The sequence below is a fragment of the Melitaea cinxia genome, chromosome 2 (genome assembly GCF_905220565.1).
Source record: "Melitaea cinxia chromosome 2, ilMelCinx1.1, whole genome shotgun sequence".
Lineage (NCBI taxonomy): Eukaryota > Metazoa > Arthropoda > Insecta > Lepidoptera > Nymphalidae > Melitaea > Melitaea cinxia.
Window position 1 is genome coordinate 11,065,709 of NC_059395.1, and position 16,707 is coordinate 11,082,415.

The 16,707-nt window shown below is 34.0% G+C and overlaps 3 protein-coding genes across 3 annotated transcripts in view; 2 read left to right on the forward strand and 1 right to left on the reverse strand.

Moving 5' to 3' along the window:
* LOC123664731 overlaps positions 1-8,260 on the forward strand; it is a 23,202-nt gene extending 14,942 nt beyond the window's left edge. Inside the window, exon 12 of the mRNA XM_045599229.1 lies at positions 8,122-8,260. The gene's annotated coding sequence lies outside the window, so the exon portion shown is untranslated. The remainder of the gene's footprint in view (positions 1-8,121) is intronic.
* Positions 3,269-8,202, forward strand: LOC123661426. Its single transcript, XM_045596389.1, has 3 exons — positions 3,269-3,497; positions 3,903-5,401; positions 8,122-8,202. The coding sequence occupies exons 1-3, from the start codon at positions 3,269-3,271 to the stop codon at positions 8,200-8,202; spliced, it is 1,809 nt and encodes a 602-aa protein (XP_045452345.1).
* A 2,053-nt stretch (positions 8,261-10,313) lies between the features above and the next one.
* On the reverse strand, positions 10,314-13,029 carry LOC123661434 (decapping nuclease DXO homolog). Its single transcript, XM_045596396.1, has 4 exons — positions 12,489-13,029; positions 11,036-11,294; positions 10,600-10,738; positions 10,314-10,508 (listed from the first exon to the last, which is right to left on the reverse strand). Exons 1-4 carry the CDS (start codon positions 13,027-13,029, stop codon positions 10,314-10,316), a joined length of 1,134 nt encoding a protein of 377 aa, XP_045452352.1.
* Between the last annotated feature and the right edge of the window lie 3,678 nt (positions 13,030-16,707).

Consider the following 16,707-nt stretch of genomic DNA (forward strand, 5'->3'; position numbering starts at 1 on the left):
TTGAGTCGTAATTTCTGAATGTAGAGGAAGAAAAAAAAAAATAGAAATGCTTTATTAATTGGAAAATGTATATTATGAAATACACAGCTTTAAGTCTTAAACAATGAAGACTATGTCAAACAATTTAATCTTCCAATTTGCTTGAGAAGTTGCAGTCATCTTCACTAACGAGTATAATCAAATTATTGTCAATCATAGTATCTATACGGATATCGTGATCAAAGTCATCAAATATCTGTAATCTTTTTAGTTTTTTCAAGCACCTTCATCCAATCATCTATTGTGAATTTTTCGTATGCTTCTTATAAAAGCATCTTCATCTTTTTCAAAATCAAAGTTATTTTATTTTCAACGTTTTTTAATTAACCGACTTCAAAAAGGATGAGGTTACTCAATTCGACCGTATATATATATATCGACTGCCCGTATTGTGTGATTATCATTTATTATGCTATGTGCAAATAATTTCAGATATATGCAAAAATTTTATCGACAGTTAAATGTATATGTCATTTTATCCAAAATTCTTCATAGTTTTTGAGAAATGATAGTTTCAATACTTTACTACGTTCATCGATTAGTGTCAACAATCGAAACAGGATGTACTTGAGAATAATTTTATCAAAGTTTATCGAATGTGACTCTTTCGACATTTTACGTTGTACATATACATATATATTACTTAGTAAATTATCGGAAGTGTCACTTTCAATACAGTACGTTAAAGTATTTAACACGTTTCGATACTTGGCCTGTAAATTCTGAACTGTTAGGTAAGAAAAATAATGATATTCTTAAACGATTTTATATAAAACAAAGACGGTAGAAACGCGATGGAAGAAGACGCAAGAAAGCGGTTGTTTCGTCCTGCTCGCACGCTTGTAACCGCGTATAGTAACGAAATTAAACATTCGATTTTTTACGCTGAATGATTTGTTAAGTATCTATATTGAGTATAAACTCATGAAAAATGTGGTTTTATATGTATTTTATAGCTTTTTCTCTTTTTTCTATGAAAATATACAAAAGTAGTTTAAAAAAAGTAGGTTTTGTTGTAAAAAGTAGTTTTTTCATGCAATAAAAAAATCGTTAATTTTCAGTTTCGATACTGTACGTAGGGATATATATATATATTATGCATGTTCGGGGATAACTTCGTCGTTTATGAACCGATTTTGTTAATTCTTTTTTTGTTGGAAAGGAGATATCTCTGGTGTGGTACCATGATAAGGAAACCAGGATCTGATCATGTAATCCCAGAGAAATCGAGGGAAACTCGAAAATCCGCATAACTTTTTACTGGGTGTACCGATTTTGATTATTTTTAATTTAATCGAAAACCGATATTTATCATGTGGTCACGTTTAAATTTCACCGAGATCTGATTACAACTTTTGGAGTAATCTTTGATAATACGTATTTACTTGACTTTGAGGTAGGGCACAGCAGGACTTTCCTGCTCAAAATATGGAGCAGCCCGACTGGAGAAGTACCTCGACCTTACAGAAGATCACAGCTAAATAATACTGTTCTCAAGCAGTATTGTGTTCCTGTTGGTGAGTAAGGTGACCAGAGCTCCTGGGGGGATTGGATTGGCAACGCGCTTGCGATGCCTTTGGTGTTGCTGGCGTTTACAAACTACGGTAATCGCTCACAATCAGGTGAGCCATACGCTTGTATGCCGAACTAGTGATATTTAAAAAAATATATTTTTTCTTCTACCTACGTTGTATTACTTGTTGATATAATTAAAGTCGGCTTTTTTTCGTTTGCTTGCAAACACAATTATTATTCATCTGACTGATAATTATTATGACACTAATTTTCTTAAGTTTTGTTTGGACGTACCAGCTTTATTATATTATTAACTAACTATTATATATTATAAAATTATAACGTTTTACACGTACAACACGTAACGTTTACGACAGATTATATTAAGATTACAAAAATATTCGATTACAATTGCCTCGTTATTTTGTCACATCACTACAAAAACAAACAGTCGACATAACCTTGAAACAGCGCCGTTTGACTTGGATTGACTTTTAAAAGTTATTGTTTTTATATTAGTTATTTAAGTAATTGTAATAATTTTAGCCCAAAATTAATACATTTACTGTAAGTTAGCATAGTTATTCGATTTTTAATTTTATCACTCGTTAATAAGGTAAATAAAAGATATTTAAAATTTTACCGTAAATTGTACGCCAGTTCAATGTTACATCGCTCAGTCGATCACGATCTGTCAGAAACGCATTCTTAGAGCGGCCGGACTAATTATTACTAATCAATATTATTACTATTATAAAATTATAATTTATTTCCCTCCGAAATGTTTGGTGGTGAATGGGTTGTTTCTGGTGATCGTTGGAAGTGGACGTGTTTGCAAATATCGTAAAAATATTTTAAATCATTGAAAATTTCGTTAGCCAAAAGTATTACTAATTGTCTAAGATTTAAACAGTGTTTTTGTGTGAAATATTATCAGTGTCAATATAATATTGCGTTTATACCGAAGAACGCGCTACGGTGCATCGGCGTCAGTGCAGCTCCCCTCACCACCTCGAGTAAAGAGTACCGCTGCTATTTTTGATCTTGGTCGCTCCTATTGATAAAATATACGATGAGCCAACAACAGCGAACGCAGCCCAGTAAAGTATTGATAAGCGGCAGCGAAAGCGGGAGCGGGTCAGTACCCAACTTATCTACATATGACGACGAAGATCCATACATTAATGTGAACCTAAGAAAGCGCAATGAACGCACTGAGATATTTAATTACCAAAAAGACCAACAAAATTTTCATAAGGAAATTATGTCATTGTTAGAAAAATTCGGCCAAACTCAAAACGAAAACTTGATTATCATAAAAGAAGAAATACACACGATAAAAAATGAAATAAAAATTATCCAATCTAGCAACGAAAACCTTATACAACAATTAAATCAAATAAATTTGGAAATAGAAAAAATGAAATTAAATTATACTGGAACTCAAAATAAAATTAAAGCTGTTGAAGATGAAATAACAATAATTAAAAATCAAAGGTGCACATGTACCTTAACACCAAACTCGCTTCCGCTCGTGAATGAAAACCTAATCTTTGAAGTAAAGGATCGTTTCGAACGCGAAAAAAACATCATAATAGTGGGTATTTCGGAAAAAAATGATAGCAACTATAAAAGTAGACGCGAACATGATGAGAATAAATTAATGGAACTAATATCACCACTTTATGTTAATTGTCCTAAACCAATCAAAATAATGCGCCTGGGAAAATATACTCCTAATAAATCGCGACCTATAAAAGTATTTTTTAACAATACGGACATCCCAAAATGCCTTGTCTACAACAAGCAAAAATTACCGAAAACCATAAAAATATATTCTGATCAGACACCTACGCAAAAACTATTCATGCAACAGTTAAGGGACGAATTGCAAAAAAGAACTGCTAATGGCGAGAAAGATCTCATCATAAAATATATTAAAGGTATGCCCACTATTATTACTAATAAAGCCAATAAAAAAAAACTAACAAGTACAGTAAAACAAAACGCAGAAACATTAAAAAACATAAAACCAATAAAAGAAATAAATCACTACATTATTAATAAATACGAAGATATTCCCTTACACTCGTCATCACTAAGATTATTTTATGCCAATGTACGTAGCATTCGTAAACATGGTAAGCTCGATGAGATAAAATGTATACTTAAAGCGATTCCGAAAACTACGCACTTATGTATATTCACTGAGACGTGGATCACGTCGGAATCCGATGCAAAATTATATTATTTACCTGATTATAAACATATATACAATTATAGAAAGTATAGTAAGGGAGGCGGAGTGTCAATTTATATACACAATAGTATAAAATACGACGTTACAGAAGAATTAGAAGAAAATGGCAATCACTACCTATGGATAAGCATTGATAAATTATCGCTCAATATTGGCGCTATTTACAAACCCGGGGAAACTAACTTAAAAGATTTTCTAAACAAATACATCACACAACTAAATAAAAGAAAAAGATCGATTATCTTAGGAGACTTTAACATCGACCTCCTAAGTACTGGAACAAACGTTACGCAATATTTAAGCAACATTCAGGAGGCTGGATATAAAATTATAAATAAAATAAGTAAAAAACACAATACCCGTGAAACCACTAAAACCAGTACATTATTAGATCACATATGTACTGACATTAATAATCATTCATTTAACATATCAATAATTGAATCCGCTTTGTCTGACCACAAGCAAATATACCTTGAAATTGGCAGTTTACCACCGCAAAGAAATAAAAAGATAGACTACCAGGCACTTGATTATAAAAAACTATACAATGATGCATTAGCCGCTACATACAATAATGAAACTGATGATTACGATCGTTTAGAAAATTTTATATCGAAGTACATAGTGAAAAATAAAATCAATAAAACGAAAATACTTAATCCACCTCGAAAGGACTGGATAAATAAAAATATAATTGATTCAATAAATGTGCGCAATAGCCTGTGGCAGCAAGTGAAAGCCTTACCTGGGAATCAAATCATACATAAAAAATTTGACACAGAACGAGACAGAGTAGCGAAACTCATTAAAACGCATAAAAAAGAATATTATAATAATCTATTCGATAAGACAAATAACAATCCAAAGAAGATGTGGGAAGTAATAAATAAATTAGCTTTAAATAAGATTAAGGATAGCTTTGATCCTCCCAAACTGATGTCAGATTCAGGAATTATTTCCAACGGTAACGAAATATGTGATCTTTTTAATACTTTTTTCTCGTCAATTGGCACGGAGCTAGCTTCTAAAATACCGCAACCATACCATGAAAGTACAGAGAACATGTTCATGTATGAAGATAGTTACACGCATAACATTACATTATCAAACTTTACACCTTGTAGTACAGATGAAGTTTCTAAAATTATTGATAAACTAGACTGTAATACAAGCACGGGATTGGATGGAATTAGCACAAAAGCAATTAAATGTCTTAAAAGTATAATACTTGTAAGACTTACAAATTGTATAAATGTATGTCTTGCACAAGGAGTTTATCCCGATACACTCAAGATCGCAAAGGTCAGTCCTATATTTAAATCTGGATGCCGATCTAATCCAAGTAATTACAGGCCAATATCTGTTTTGCCAGTTATGTCGAAAATATTTGAGCGTATTTTATATAATCGTTTAAATGCGTACTTTTCTGAAAAACAGTTTTTAAGCAAACGTCAATATGGATTCCGCCCAAAGTCGAGTACTCTCTCAGCTGTTGTAGACTTAATTACTAAAATTAAAACTAACATTGATAAAAAGAACATTGCATTAGGTATCTTTATTGACTTAAAAAAGGCCTTTGACACAGTAAGTCATCAAAAGCTTTTATCCAAATTATGTAACATTGGCGTAACCGGTACTGCGTTAGCGATGTTTAAGTCATATCTAACAAATAGACAGCAAGTAGTTAAAATTAATAACTTTTCTAGTGCTTCCCAAAATGTCATGTACGGTGTCCCTCAAGGATCTATTTTGGGACCTTTATTATTTTTAATTTATATAAACAACATAGAAAAGATAGGATTGACTGGCCACCTTACACTATATGCAGAAGACACTTGTCTTTTTTACTTCCATAAATCTATTCATGAAATTATAATCAATGCACAAAATGATCTCAATTTGATAAATGAATGGCTAAAACACAATTTACTAACAATCAATACAGCTAAAACTTCATTTATTATTTTCTCTGCTAAAAATAAAAAGATACCTGACTTCACTCCGCTGACGATAAACAACGATATACTACAGCGCTCTCATCATGAAAAATACCTTGGCTTATGTTTAGACGACAAACTAAATTTCAAGATACATATTAACCATATTAAAACAAAGTTACAATCAATATTTGGAGCAATCAACAGGATCTCCACTTGTCTACCAAAAAGAATCCGAAACATTTTGTATAATTCATTAGTAAAATCACATTTAGAATATCTAATACAGGTTTGGGGATCCGCTACTACTTCAAATTTAAATACTTTACAAAGAATACAAAATAGGATAATCAAAATTCTATATAACTATCACTATTTTACTCCAACGACACAACTTTATAATAACACAAAAATAATGAATATATCACAACTTTACATATACAATACATGCATTCTAATCAAAAAAATTAAATCAGGTTCCGTGCAGTCGGAAATGAGTATTTATGAGAGATCGCATATTTCGAATTTAAGAAACAAATATAAACTACATATTGATAATGTAAGAACTAATTATGGTAAAAAAACAATTCTGTTTGAGGGAGTACAGCTGTTTAATAAATTACCAGATGTAATAAAACTATGTGATAATATGAACATATTTAAAACCAAACTAAAAAATCATATTATATCCTCACTATAGTAAATAAGAAAGCCTTCCAACGGCCCAGATGTTAAAACTGTTCTCTTGCAAATGTATAAAAATGTCATTGTATCTCATTTTAAGTGAATGTTAAATTCTTATGAGAAATAAAGTTCTTTAAACCTAAACCTAAATGTGAAAGTACTAAAAGTTATTCAAAGGTTATGTTTTAAATTAAATAAATATTGATTAAGAATTTAAGACCGATAAAATGCCCTCTAGTGTTGTTATCAGACACTACGCTGTGTATTTAACGCTTCTACATAATGTTTGGCAGTGTTGCGCAGTTTAACGCAGAGAGCCTCTATTAGTAAATGGAAAGCAACCAATCATACCTATTATTATTTAAATATATTTATACTGAGGTAGAGCATAGCAGGGTATATCCTGCTTAAAATCTGGAGTAGCCCGTCTGTGAAGTATCTTAACCATAAAGAATATCACAGCTAGTCAAAGAAGTAATTTGTATCGATATATCGTATTGGATCGCTTACGTTTGTTACGAAATTATAAACTTGAAATTGTAGCTTTTTAGTCTGGTCTCTTAGCGCTTTGCTTGGTGGTTATTTTGACGGACAATAAGTTAAAAAATGAGAGGGATTTTATATTCTAATTATTAATAATAAAATTAACAATATTTGACCCGGTAAATATTGTTCTTTGACTTCGTAAAATTAGATATGTTAATGGCACAACCAGTAAAGTCAATTGTTTGGCGTTACTTTAAAAACGGATAACGACGTAACACTTACCATGGTAACCTAAACGCTAAGTGTTACGCTATATTATATCTGGTAATTCCAAATTCATTAGATTTTTTAAATTTAAAATTGACATGACTTCATCCCAGAAATGATTTCAATAGAAAATAATTGAAAAAAAAAAAACGATATATACAAGTGTTTTTTATTATTATTTGCGATCTAATGCAATTCACAATTTACTTTACTGATAGTGCCATAATATAACGCAAAGCAGTATTACTCGATAATAATAAACACAAGCAATGAGCTTTAAATTTAATCAAAGCTTTCAATACAGATAATCTTATAAATATCTCAAATTATTTAAACATTTTTAAATAAAATTTGATATGTCGGAGTTCTCTGTTTCATATTTATAGTTAAGTTGCAATCATTTTAATAATGATGTCTTGTATTACTAATCATTACATTTAAATGATATCGGTGGTAGAGTTGAGTAATGTGATCCATAAAAATTTAATTTTAAACAAAATTTTGTCATAGTTTAATGTGGTACGTCGATACGATATTTGAATAGGAATACGACACATCGCAGCGTATCGTATATCATATCGTTTTGGGCATCCCTAATATCATCTAAATAACACTATTTACCACTGCTGGCTAAAGCTCTTGGGGAGGGGAGTGTCGAAACTCGCCTGCGATGCTTTTGATGTTGCAGGCGTCTATACGCTACGGTAACCGCTTACTATCAGGCGGTCCGTACGTTTGTTTATCGCCCTGGTTATATTAAAAAATCTGAATAATATTCTGTACAGTGAGTCTGAAGTGTAAAACTAAACTATTAGTTACCTATTATTATTCAAATATATTTATGAAAAGTTAGCAAATAAAAGAAAATTAAGAATTAGTAGTAGTTATATTTAACAGAAAAAGAACAATTTAAATGTATTTATTTTTCAGATCTTCAACATTGATGTGCAGTTTTTCGTTGGTTTTTTGAACTTGGACTGCCGATCCCCATCCATGGTCATCAGCTCTTGAAATATAAATTATATTCTCTATTACTTTGTATCAGTAAAATACACAATTTTAATAAAAACAATTGTTTTATTAATAAATTATACACTAGGATTCATGTCTTCTAAATTATGTAGTTGTTTGAATATAAAATACAACAGGAATTGCCTAAGTGTACCAAAAATACATCTTATATTGTTTTTGGGCTGTTAAGCATGAAAATCATGGATTTAATATTTTTTTTTACACAACACACACACGGTCGTCTGTTCCTAAAGTAAGCAACTTAATGCTTGTGTTATAGGTAACAGCTGACTGGTATATAGCTACATATATTTTTTTTCGATAAACATACTTATAAATAATACATATATAAATATATAAATAAATATTTAGATTACACCCAGACTCGGGGTGGGAATCGAACCCACAACCCTCGGAGCAGAAAGCAGGGTCACTACAAACTGCGCCAACGGGCTAGTCATACTATATATTACCTTATAGCTACCAAGTTTTGTTACCTAGCTGTACCCTGCGCGCGTTGCTGCGCTTTATTTTTATTTTTTGGGTCGTACCAACTCAAACCTCCTGCGTTGTGCACTTTTAGCAAAGTGCACAACGCATGAGCCCGCAAAAGTGAATTTGCATGACATGATTAATGCATAGTTTACGGTTCTATAAAGGACATACAGACTAACATACGTTTTTATATATATCGATTAGTCGTGATAACTGAATTTTATTTCATTACTAGCTGACCCGGCGAACTTCGTATCGCCTAACAGTGACTTTTAAGTATTATCACAAATCTTTTGTATGGGAGTATAGAAAAGTGTTGTTTTTAGACTTTTTCAGGAAATTAAAATTTTTTTTTTAGAATTTTTCTCTCCGTAAGAACCATCCTCGTACTATAAGGAATATTTAAAAAAAAGAATTAGCGAAATCGGTCCAACCGTTCTCGAGTTTTGCGCTTAGCAACACATTCAGCGACTCATTTTTATATTATAGATAATTTTACTGTCACTAATTGTGATTAAAGTTCTTATACTATAGGTTTTAATATTATATTTCGTTAAATATCTTGGGAGATTAAGCAGGATAACAATAGAACATGTCCAAAATCATTTTACATAAAGCATCCTTTTCAGTGGTACCTGCGTGTGTTATTGTAGGAATACTCTGATGAATCTTTTCAAACAATCAATTTTTCATTAATTCTATAAATGTATCAACACCGCGTTGGTGCAAGGGTCATAGCTTTGTGGCTGTTGCGATGGCGGGGTGCAGGTTCGATCCCCACGTGATCAAGTTTTGTATTGGCCATATGGCTGTTTGTCGTGGTCTGAGTGTTTGTGCAGTCCTTGTGGGTCACTCCACCGTGCCTCGGAGAGCATGTTAAGCCGCCGGTCTCGGTTGTTATTATGTACCCCTGATAGGAATCGTAACTCATAGTAGGGACTATATCCGCCAACCCGCATTGGAGCAGAGTGTTGGATTAAGCTCTGATCCTTCTCCTACATGGGAAAAAAGGCATACGTCCAGCAGTGGGATATTACAGGCTGAGGTGTATAAATGTAGGAGAAAATTATTGCTTTTACCAACTACAAGATCGTCTTCTCCGTCGACGTCGCGTTCCTAAGCAACCGCGTGTGAAACCGAACCAGAGAGCAAGTGCCAATACAGCTAAGAGTCCTACAAGCAAAACTCCTTGTATTTTTGGATCACAAAAGTTTATAGGTTCTTTTGTCAATTGTGTATTTGTAGTTCTTGCATTTGATTTCTTCACTCCAGAAGAGCTTTTAGCCATCTTTAGGGATGACGTTTTTTCTTCTATATGCCCCATTTTCTTTTAATAATGTTAAAGAAATTTGCTGTCGTGTTTATTCCATGTTTGTTCATATTTTTTATATATATTTTACATAATTTATAATTTAGGAATAAGAAATCATGGTTTGAAAATTTATAAATTTGGTTTTAGTTTTCCTGCTATGACATTTTAATGTTACATACTGTCACTTGTTGCTTTTTAAAAGAATGTAAATTTAAATAGATTAAGGTTTTATATAGACATATCAAACACGTCAATATGGACCTATTAGTATGTCTAGTGGAGTATTCGGATATTCCATTATCAATTATTGTTTTTTTTCTACAAACCATAAAGGTAATATATCGTTACCACATTCAACTATAGTAATTTTCTTATCAACAGCAATTTCAAATTGTATTACAACCGGTCCCATTTGAGTTTTGTATGGTTCAAAACATTGTTTGACGTGTGAAAGGAAATAATGCAGATAGTCTAAAGCTTGTTGAGGATTCCATTCATCCTATAACAAAAATGTATAGAAATAAATGAAAATTAAAATGTTTTTGTTACACTTTACTGAAAACAACATTGCAAATAATTGCAATACATACCTTACAGTATTTAACTAAATCTTGAGTGTTAAACCAATGTAACCTCTGGACAATGCCTTGGTCATTTCGAAAACCCACAAATAAACCACTTAAATTTGCTAAAATGCATTGACACCAGCACCTAAGCAATTTGTATCTTCTGAAAATATGGCAAATATAATAGAAACATTAATTTTTTTCATTAATCTAAGTTTTCATAATATTCTATACATTTACAACTAAAGCACTAATTTTATTTATCAGAAAATTGCGGTATAAATCAAGTTCGTATAAATGGTGCCAAGATTGACATTTCCTGTTTGAATAATAATACCAAATCACTGGGCAAAAAATGCACCAGTCCTCATGTCATCAATGGAGGCAATAAGAGATGAAATATATTCTTAACTAATACCTACTATGTATTATATTTAATTATAATTTAAGTAATACATACTTAAAATTTCTTTCTTGTTTAAGGTTTTGTAATTCCCTATTCGTTTTTAATTCAGCAAACTCATTATTTTTTAAATAATTTAAGTTTGTTTCAAAATCATCTGTTTTAGGAGGTTGTGTTGTAGATTTGTTTGTCAACAATGCATCAATTTGTGCTCCATACAAAAGTTTGAGATCACTTAGTGTATTGTAATAAAACAATGAGAACTCTTCATTTTCAACAACAGGTTTCTCCGTACTAGGACTTGAATCAGGTTGATCTGTAAATAGTTTTTTATATATTATTAGGTAGAGTAATATTCAGAAATTCTTTATTTAAGATTACTAAAGCTTATGCCCACAAGTACTATACACTGCTGTAAAAAACTAATTATGTCAAGACCACCACTGCAGCAGTAAAATTAAAATGTGCTTAACATACCTATGTAAACTATTTATTCAGTCATCAGTCATTTCTGCCTATTGCAGTCATAGGCCTCCACAAGTTCGCGCTAAAAATGGCGTGAACTCATGAATGTTGCCCATAGTCACAACGTTGGGCAGGCGAGGCTGGTTTTAAATTAATAACACCCCCAACCACCCTAAAATGCACTTTCACTGATTTTCGAAAAAAACTTCTTATTAACCGACTTCAAAAAAAGAAGGAGGTTATTCAATTCGTACAACCGTATATGTTTTTTTTGTGTATGTTCGGGGATAACTCCGTCGTTTATGGACCGATTTTTATAATTCTTTTTTTGTTGGAAAGGAGATATTCCTAGTTTGGTACCATGATAAGGAAACCAGGATCTGATGATGGGATCCCAGAGAAATCGAGGAAAACCCTCGAAAATCCGCATAACTTTTTACTTATGCGGATTATGCGGATTTTGATGATTTTTAATTTAATCGAAAGCCGATGTTTATCTTGTGGTCATATTTAAATTTCATCGAGATCTGAATACAACTTTTGGAGTAATCTTTGATAATGCGTATTTACTTGACATTTTTTTTGTCTACCTACGTTGTATTACTTGTCGATATAATTGAAGTCGGTTTTTCTTCGTTTGCTGCTAATACAATTATTTTATTATTTGTTTTGGTTATAAGAAAAATAGGGCTAGAGGCTATTTCCAGAGAAAATCAATTCGTTAGTATTGAATTTGCAGGCGTAGTGCCCAAAAGTTTGAACAAAAGTATCGAATTTCATACTTAATTTTTTTTTTTTTTAAATAAATCCTAGACCGTTGTAGATAGATTTATTTTTTATTTTTTTCTGGGTTCACCCTGTGCTCCTCCATAAGCACCTGTGGGGTTATCCATTAATTACTGGACATCCTGTATATACAGTTGAATTGAGTAACCTCCTCCTTTATTGACGTCTGTTAAAAATAGAAAAAGGATAACATTTTATATTTACTGCAAGTAAATAATTACAGTAGCTGCAAGGTATTATATATTTAACTATAATATACCTGAGAGCAGATACTGTTCAAATTTATAACCCCAAGCACAATACATCTCTTCATCTTTGGTACGAGCCTGTCGTCTAAGCAGTTCTTGGGCACTTTCAACGGAACATAAATATATTTTATCTTGAAACAAACAAGCTTTTACAGTAACTGGTTGTGAACTGGTGAAGGCGCTACACATGACACTTATTAATGTTCTTCGGTATGTAATAAAATCAAGACCTTTATAAAATGAAGTTATGTACTGATTCTGATGCAACAGAAATTGCAATAAGAGGTCAATTTTCTCATTATTCTCATCAGTTGAACGCTTTATGGCTGCATCTATATTATGATTTAAATCCAATGACGTTGAAATATTTGAATTATTGTTTAAAAACTTCAGCTGTGATAAATTAGAACAATATTGGCGATTACCATCAACACTCATGTAACCTATTATCAATGGTCTACCGAGGACTTTGTGATGATTATGTTGATTATAAGGAACTTCATTTTTTCGTCTCTTTCCTTTTGTTGTTCTATAATTTTTATAATAGCTCATTTTCTATAGTTTTATTTGCATGTATATTGTATACGTAATATTCCCGGTGTATAAGCAAGTTATTTTACTCTTTGATTCCCGGTACTTACTAGTTACTGTACTCTGTGACGTAATACGTCATACGTCTATCACAGATCACAGAACACATCATGGAGCATAGAGAAAAAGAGAACGATCGCTACGTACTAAAGCATAGCCCACCTGTCCTTAAAAACTTGTACATAATTATAGTTCATTTTTCAGCCACCGATTCGATTAGTACCTATGTAGTTGTGTAGTAGCTGGGGTGGGGTAGGTCACAGAGCATAGTAATACTTACAGATAGTATACTGTATTACTTTTACTTTGTCTGTTAACCCTCCGTTGGTCGCGTGGCTTTGAAAGCCCAGGTGTTACAGAAATGTAAAATTTTAATATTGAAAACCATCTCAGCGATTCAATATTTTGGGTACCCTCCTAATTTGGATTATACTTGCTGCGTATACCCATTAACTTCAGTTCGTGCGTAAGTGCCGTGAGATACAAACGTGTTTTGTGCGTGCGGGCTTTGAAAGACCCCACGCGACTAACCGCGTAAGTAAAATTTAATTGATTTTTTTAGTTAAGATTTCATTTGTAACATATTTTTATGTATTTTTTTGTTATTTTAAATTTTGTTAACTGGTAAAATGGACGAAGAACAACAACGTCATATATCAAGCTGGTTAGATGATGAAAATAACGATGTTTACGGTGGTAGTAATGATGAAGATGGTGAAGGCGGTATATATCCGGATAAAAGGAGTAAGCATAACACTGATTCTGAGCAGAAATGTGAAGATGAATCTACAGAATAACATGAGGTATCTCGGGGCAAACTGCTTGAGAATTGAGAATCTGCGTGAGCATCGTCAGGTTCTGGAATCGTTGGACGAACAGCATGTGTTTTTGGGATCGAATAAACAACACATAGATTTGAAAAGTTCGGATAGAGATGATAATGAAGAGCCATTGATAAATATGTCGTCACAAAAGATTTTCATCGTCAAAAAGAGGGAGAGAAATGGGACCTACAAAATAAGTTGCAAATTGATTGATAAATGCAGTGACATAAAAAAAATTGAGGATGACACCTTTGCATTCATCGTCCAAGATCAACAGATCGAAAATTCAAATCTGTTTGCCATTATTGTAAGGGTAACATATGCCTAACACGTATTAAAACGGTATACACCGACTGTGTCCAAAAAGATAATCGGTAAAAAAAATGACTGACTTCAATTGGTAAAAGTTTATGTTTTTTTTTGTTGGTGTTTTCCCAATTTTACGTAACTGTCTTTTTTTATTTTAGTGTTATTGTATATAAATTTATTAAAAGGAGAAGTTCCTGCATTTAGTTACATTAAAACATTTTTTTTTTGTGATTGTGATCTCGAGGAGAGAAATTTAGGTTCCTACTTTTAGATTGTAAGTTGAAGGCAGAAACAAAAGAATATTTTTACGTACTCGTTGTAGTTATATTGTAATTAAGTTAATTACCAATAATTTGCTAAGATAGTTAAGAAAATTTAATTAGATAGTTGTTTTTTAGGCTGTTTATTTTTGGGGTCTTGAGAGACCCCACGCGACCAACCGCGTAAACAAAAAATGCGCGACTGAACGAAGGTTAAAGTTCTTTTTTTTTAAATATAACTAGCGCTTGACTGCGATCTCACCTGATGGCAAGTGAAGATGCAGCCTAAGGTAGTGCGCGCTTGCATAGACGATGCCTATTCACTCTGGATTTAAAGATACCCAAGTTATAGTTTTGTAGCGTGCGGAAAAGGGCGGATCCTCCGACCAGACGGAAGTTGTGTCTGGCGGACTACTGCGCCCCCAACGTTTGTTGTCGGGTTCTTGTATATATACTTAATTACTTTGAAAACTCTGATAGCGCGATGTAGCATACGTCAGTTTTTCTCTAATTATGTAGTTTCGTAGTCGTTCGTATTTCGCGTGATAGATGTCGCCACATCACTCCCCTCCGAGACCGGAGGTCGATAGCAGATTTGACGTCTTGTGATGCTTGCCGGGCCATTGGATGGTTCAAGGCGTCGAAACCCGGTACCGCATAGTTCATGCTGCGTCGGAACTGTCTGCGGTAATGCGTAGTGGCTGAATGCTGTGTTGACAAGTCGGAACCAGGTGCCGCGTAGTTCATGCTGCGTCGGAACTGTCTGCGGTGATGCGTAGTGGCTGACTGACACGTCGACAGGGAGAGAAGTGCGTCTCTGCTTTGTGACCGGCCGAAGTGCAGTGTGCGGTGCCAAAGTCGCTAAGAAGGCTGTGGGTGATGACCAGGAATGCGCGTTCGCTGCATGCTGATGGTCAGGATACCCGTAGTAGTCGTGGATGCTGGCTGGCTGCTTGAAGCTTGAAGTGATGATGACGATGAAGGTTGCGCTGCTGTTCATGCTTTGGGGTCACCAATTTGTAGCGTGCGGAAAAAGGAGGATCCTCCGACCAGACGGAAGTTGTGTCTGGCGGGCTAACGCCCCAGACGGTTGTTGTCGGGTTCTTGTATATATACTTAATTACTTTGAAAACTCTGATAGCGCGATGTAGCATACGTCAGTTTTTCTCTAATTACGTAGTTTCGTAGTCGTTCGTATTTCGCGTGATAGATGTCGCCACAGTTTGTTAGAAAAACGGAAGCCGGAAGGGCATTCCAAATTTTTGCAGTGCGTATTAGGAACGAGGAAGCAAACCGTTTAGTGCGAGATCGTGGGATTTCAACCACATAGCGGTGCAGATTCATGCGATGTCTTGCAGTTCGGTGGTAGAAAGTTGATGGTGGAACCAAATTGTATAGTTCCAGACCAAACTTTCCGAAATATAACCTGTAAAATACCGATAAACAGGCAATCTTGCGCCGAAGTTCGAGACTTTGAAGTCTAGAGCAAACCAGCGATACGTCACCGATGAGTCTTCTGGCGCGTCCATCCACAGAATCCAAAGCAGCTAGCTGGTACTTGACAGAGCCATCCCATAAGTGGCTGCAGTACTCCATACACGATCGCACTTGTGTTTGGTACAGAGTAAGAAGCTGTTCCGGTGTGAAGTACTGTCTGACTTTATTGAGGATATCAAGTTTCTTACCAGCAAATTTTTGTCTTGGATTCTATGCATTGTTCGAAGTTCATATTAGACGAAATATTTATGCCTAGAAGATCAATACTATCGGTGATCGGTACAGATAGACCTCGAAAAGTTGGAGTTAATGGGAATGGACTCCGTGTAGCGGTGAAAAGACACGCTTGCGTTTTGGAAGCATTAAATTTGACTAGGTTGGCGTCACCCCAATCGGATACCTCTTTCAAAGCCAAATTCACGCGTTCAACCAGAGCCTCTCTATGCTCAAGAGTTTTAACCCCACCAGTTCGGGGACCGGATACGTATCTCTCCGTAACAGTGTTATCATCCGCGTATCCAAAGATACCGGGCCTGAGGAGATCATTAATATGAATCAAGAAGAGGGTTGCAGAGAGAAATGATCCCTGAGGGAAACCAGCATTAGCCGCCATCAAGTCAGACGAGGAGCAATTTGAGACCACCCGAAATGATCGCCCACTCAGGAAATCTGATATCCAGTCACACAGGCTCGGGGGTCTTCCGTAAGCTGAAAGCTTGCTCAATAGGCTCTCATACCAGACCCGGTCA

Bases quoted from the DNA above. Each gene is read 5' to 3' on its own strand.
- LOC123661426 (XM_045596389.1), top strand. From the start codon at position 3,269: ATGCGCCTGGGAAAATATACTCCTAATAAATCGCGACCTATAAAAGTA. The intron at 3,498-3,902 runs GTATGCCCACTA...ACGACGTTACAG, and splicing joins CATCATAAAATATATTAAAG to AAGAATTAGAAGAAAATGGC. The intron at 5,402-8,121 runs GTAAGTCATCAA...TTTATTTTTCAG, and splicing joins TAAAAAAGGCCTTTGACACA to ATCTTCAACATTGATGTGCA.
- LOC123661434 (XM_045596396.1), bottom strand. From the start codon at position 13,029: ATGAGCTATTATAAAAATTATAGAACAACAAAAGGAAAGAGACGAAAA. The intron at 11,295-12,488 runs GTATATTATAGT...AACTATTTACAG, and splicing joins TGAACAGTATCTGCTCTCAG to ATCAACCTGATTCAAGTCCT. The intron at 10,739-11,035 runs GTATGTATTACT...CCATATTTTCAG, and splicing joins AAACAAGAAAGAAATTTTAA to AAGATACAAATTGCTTAGGT.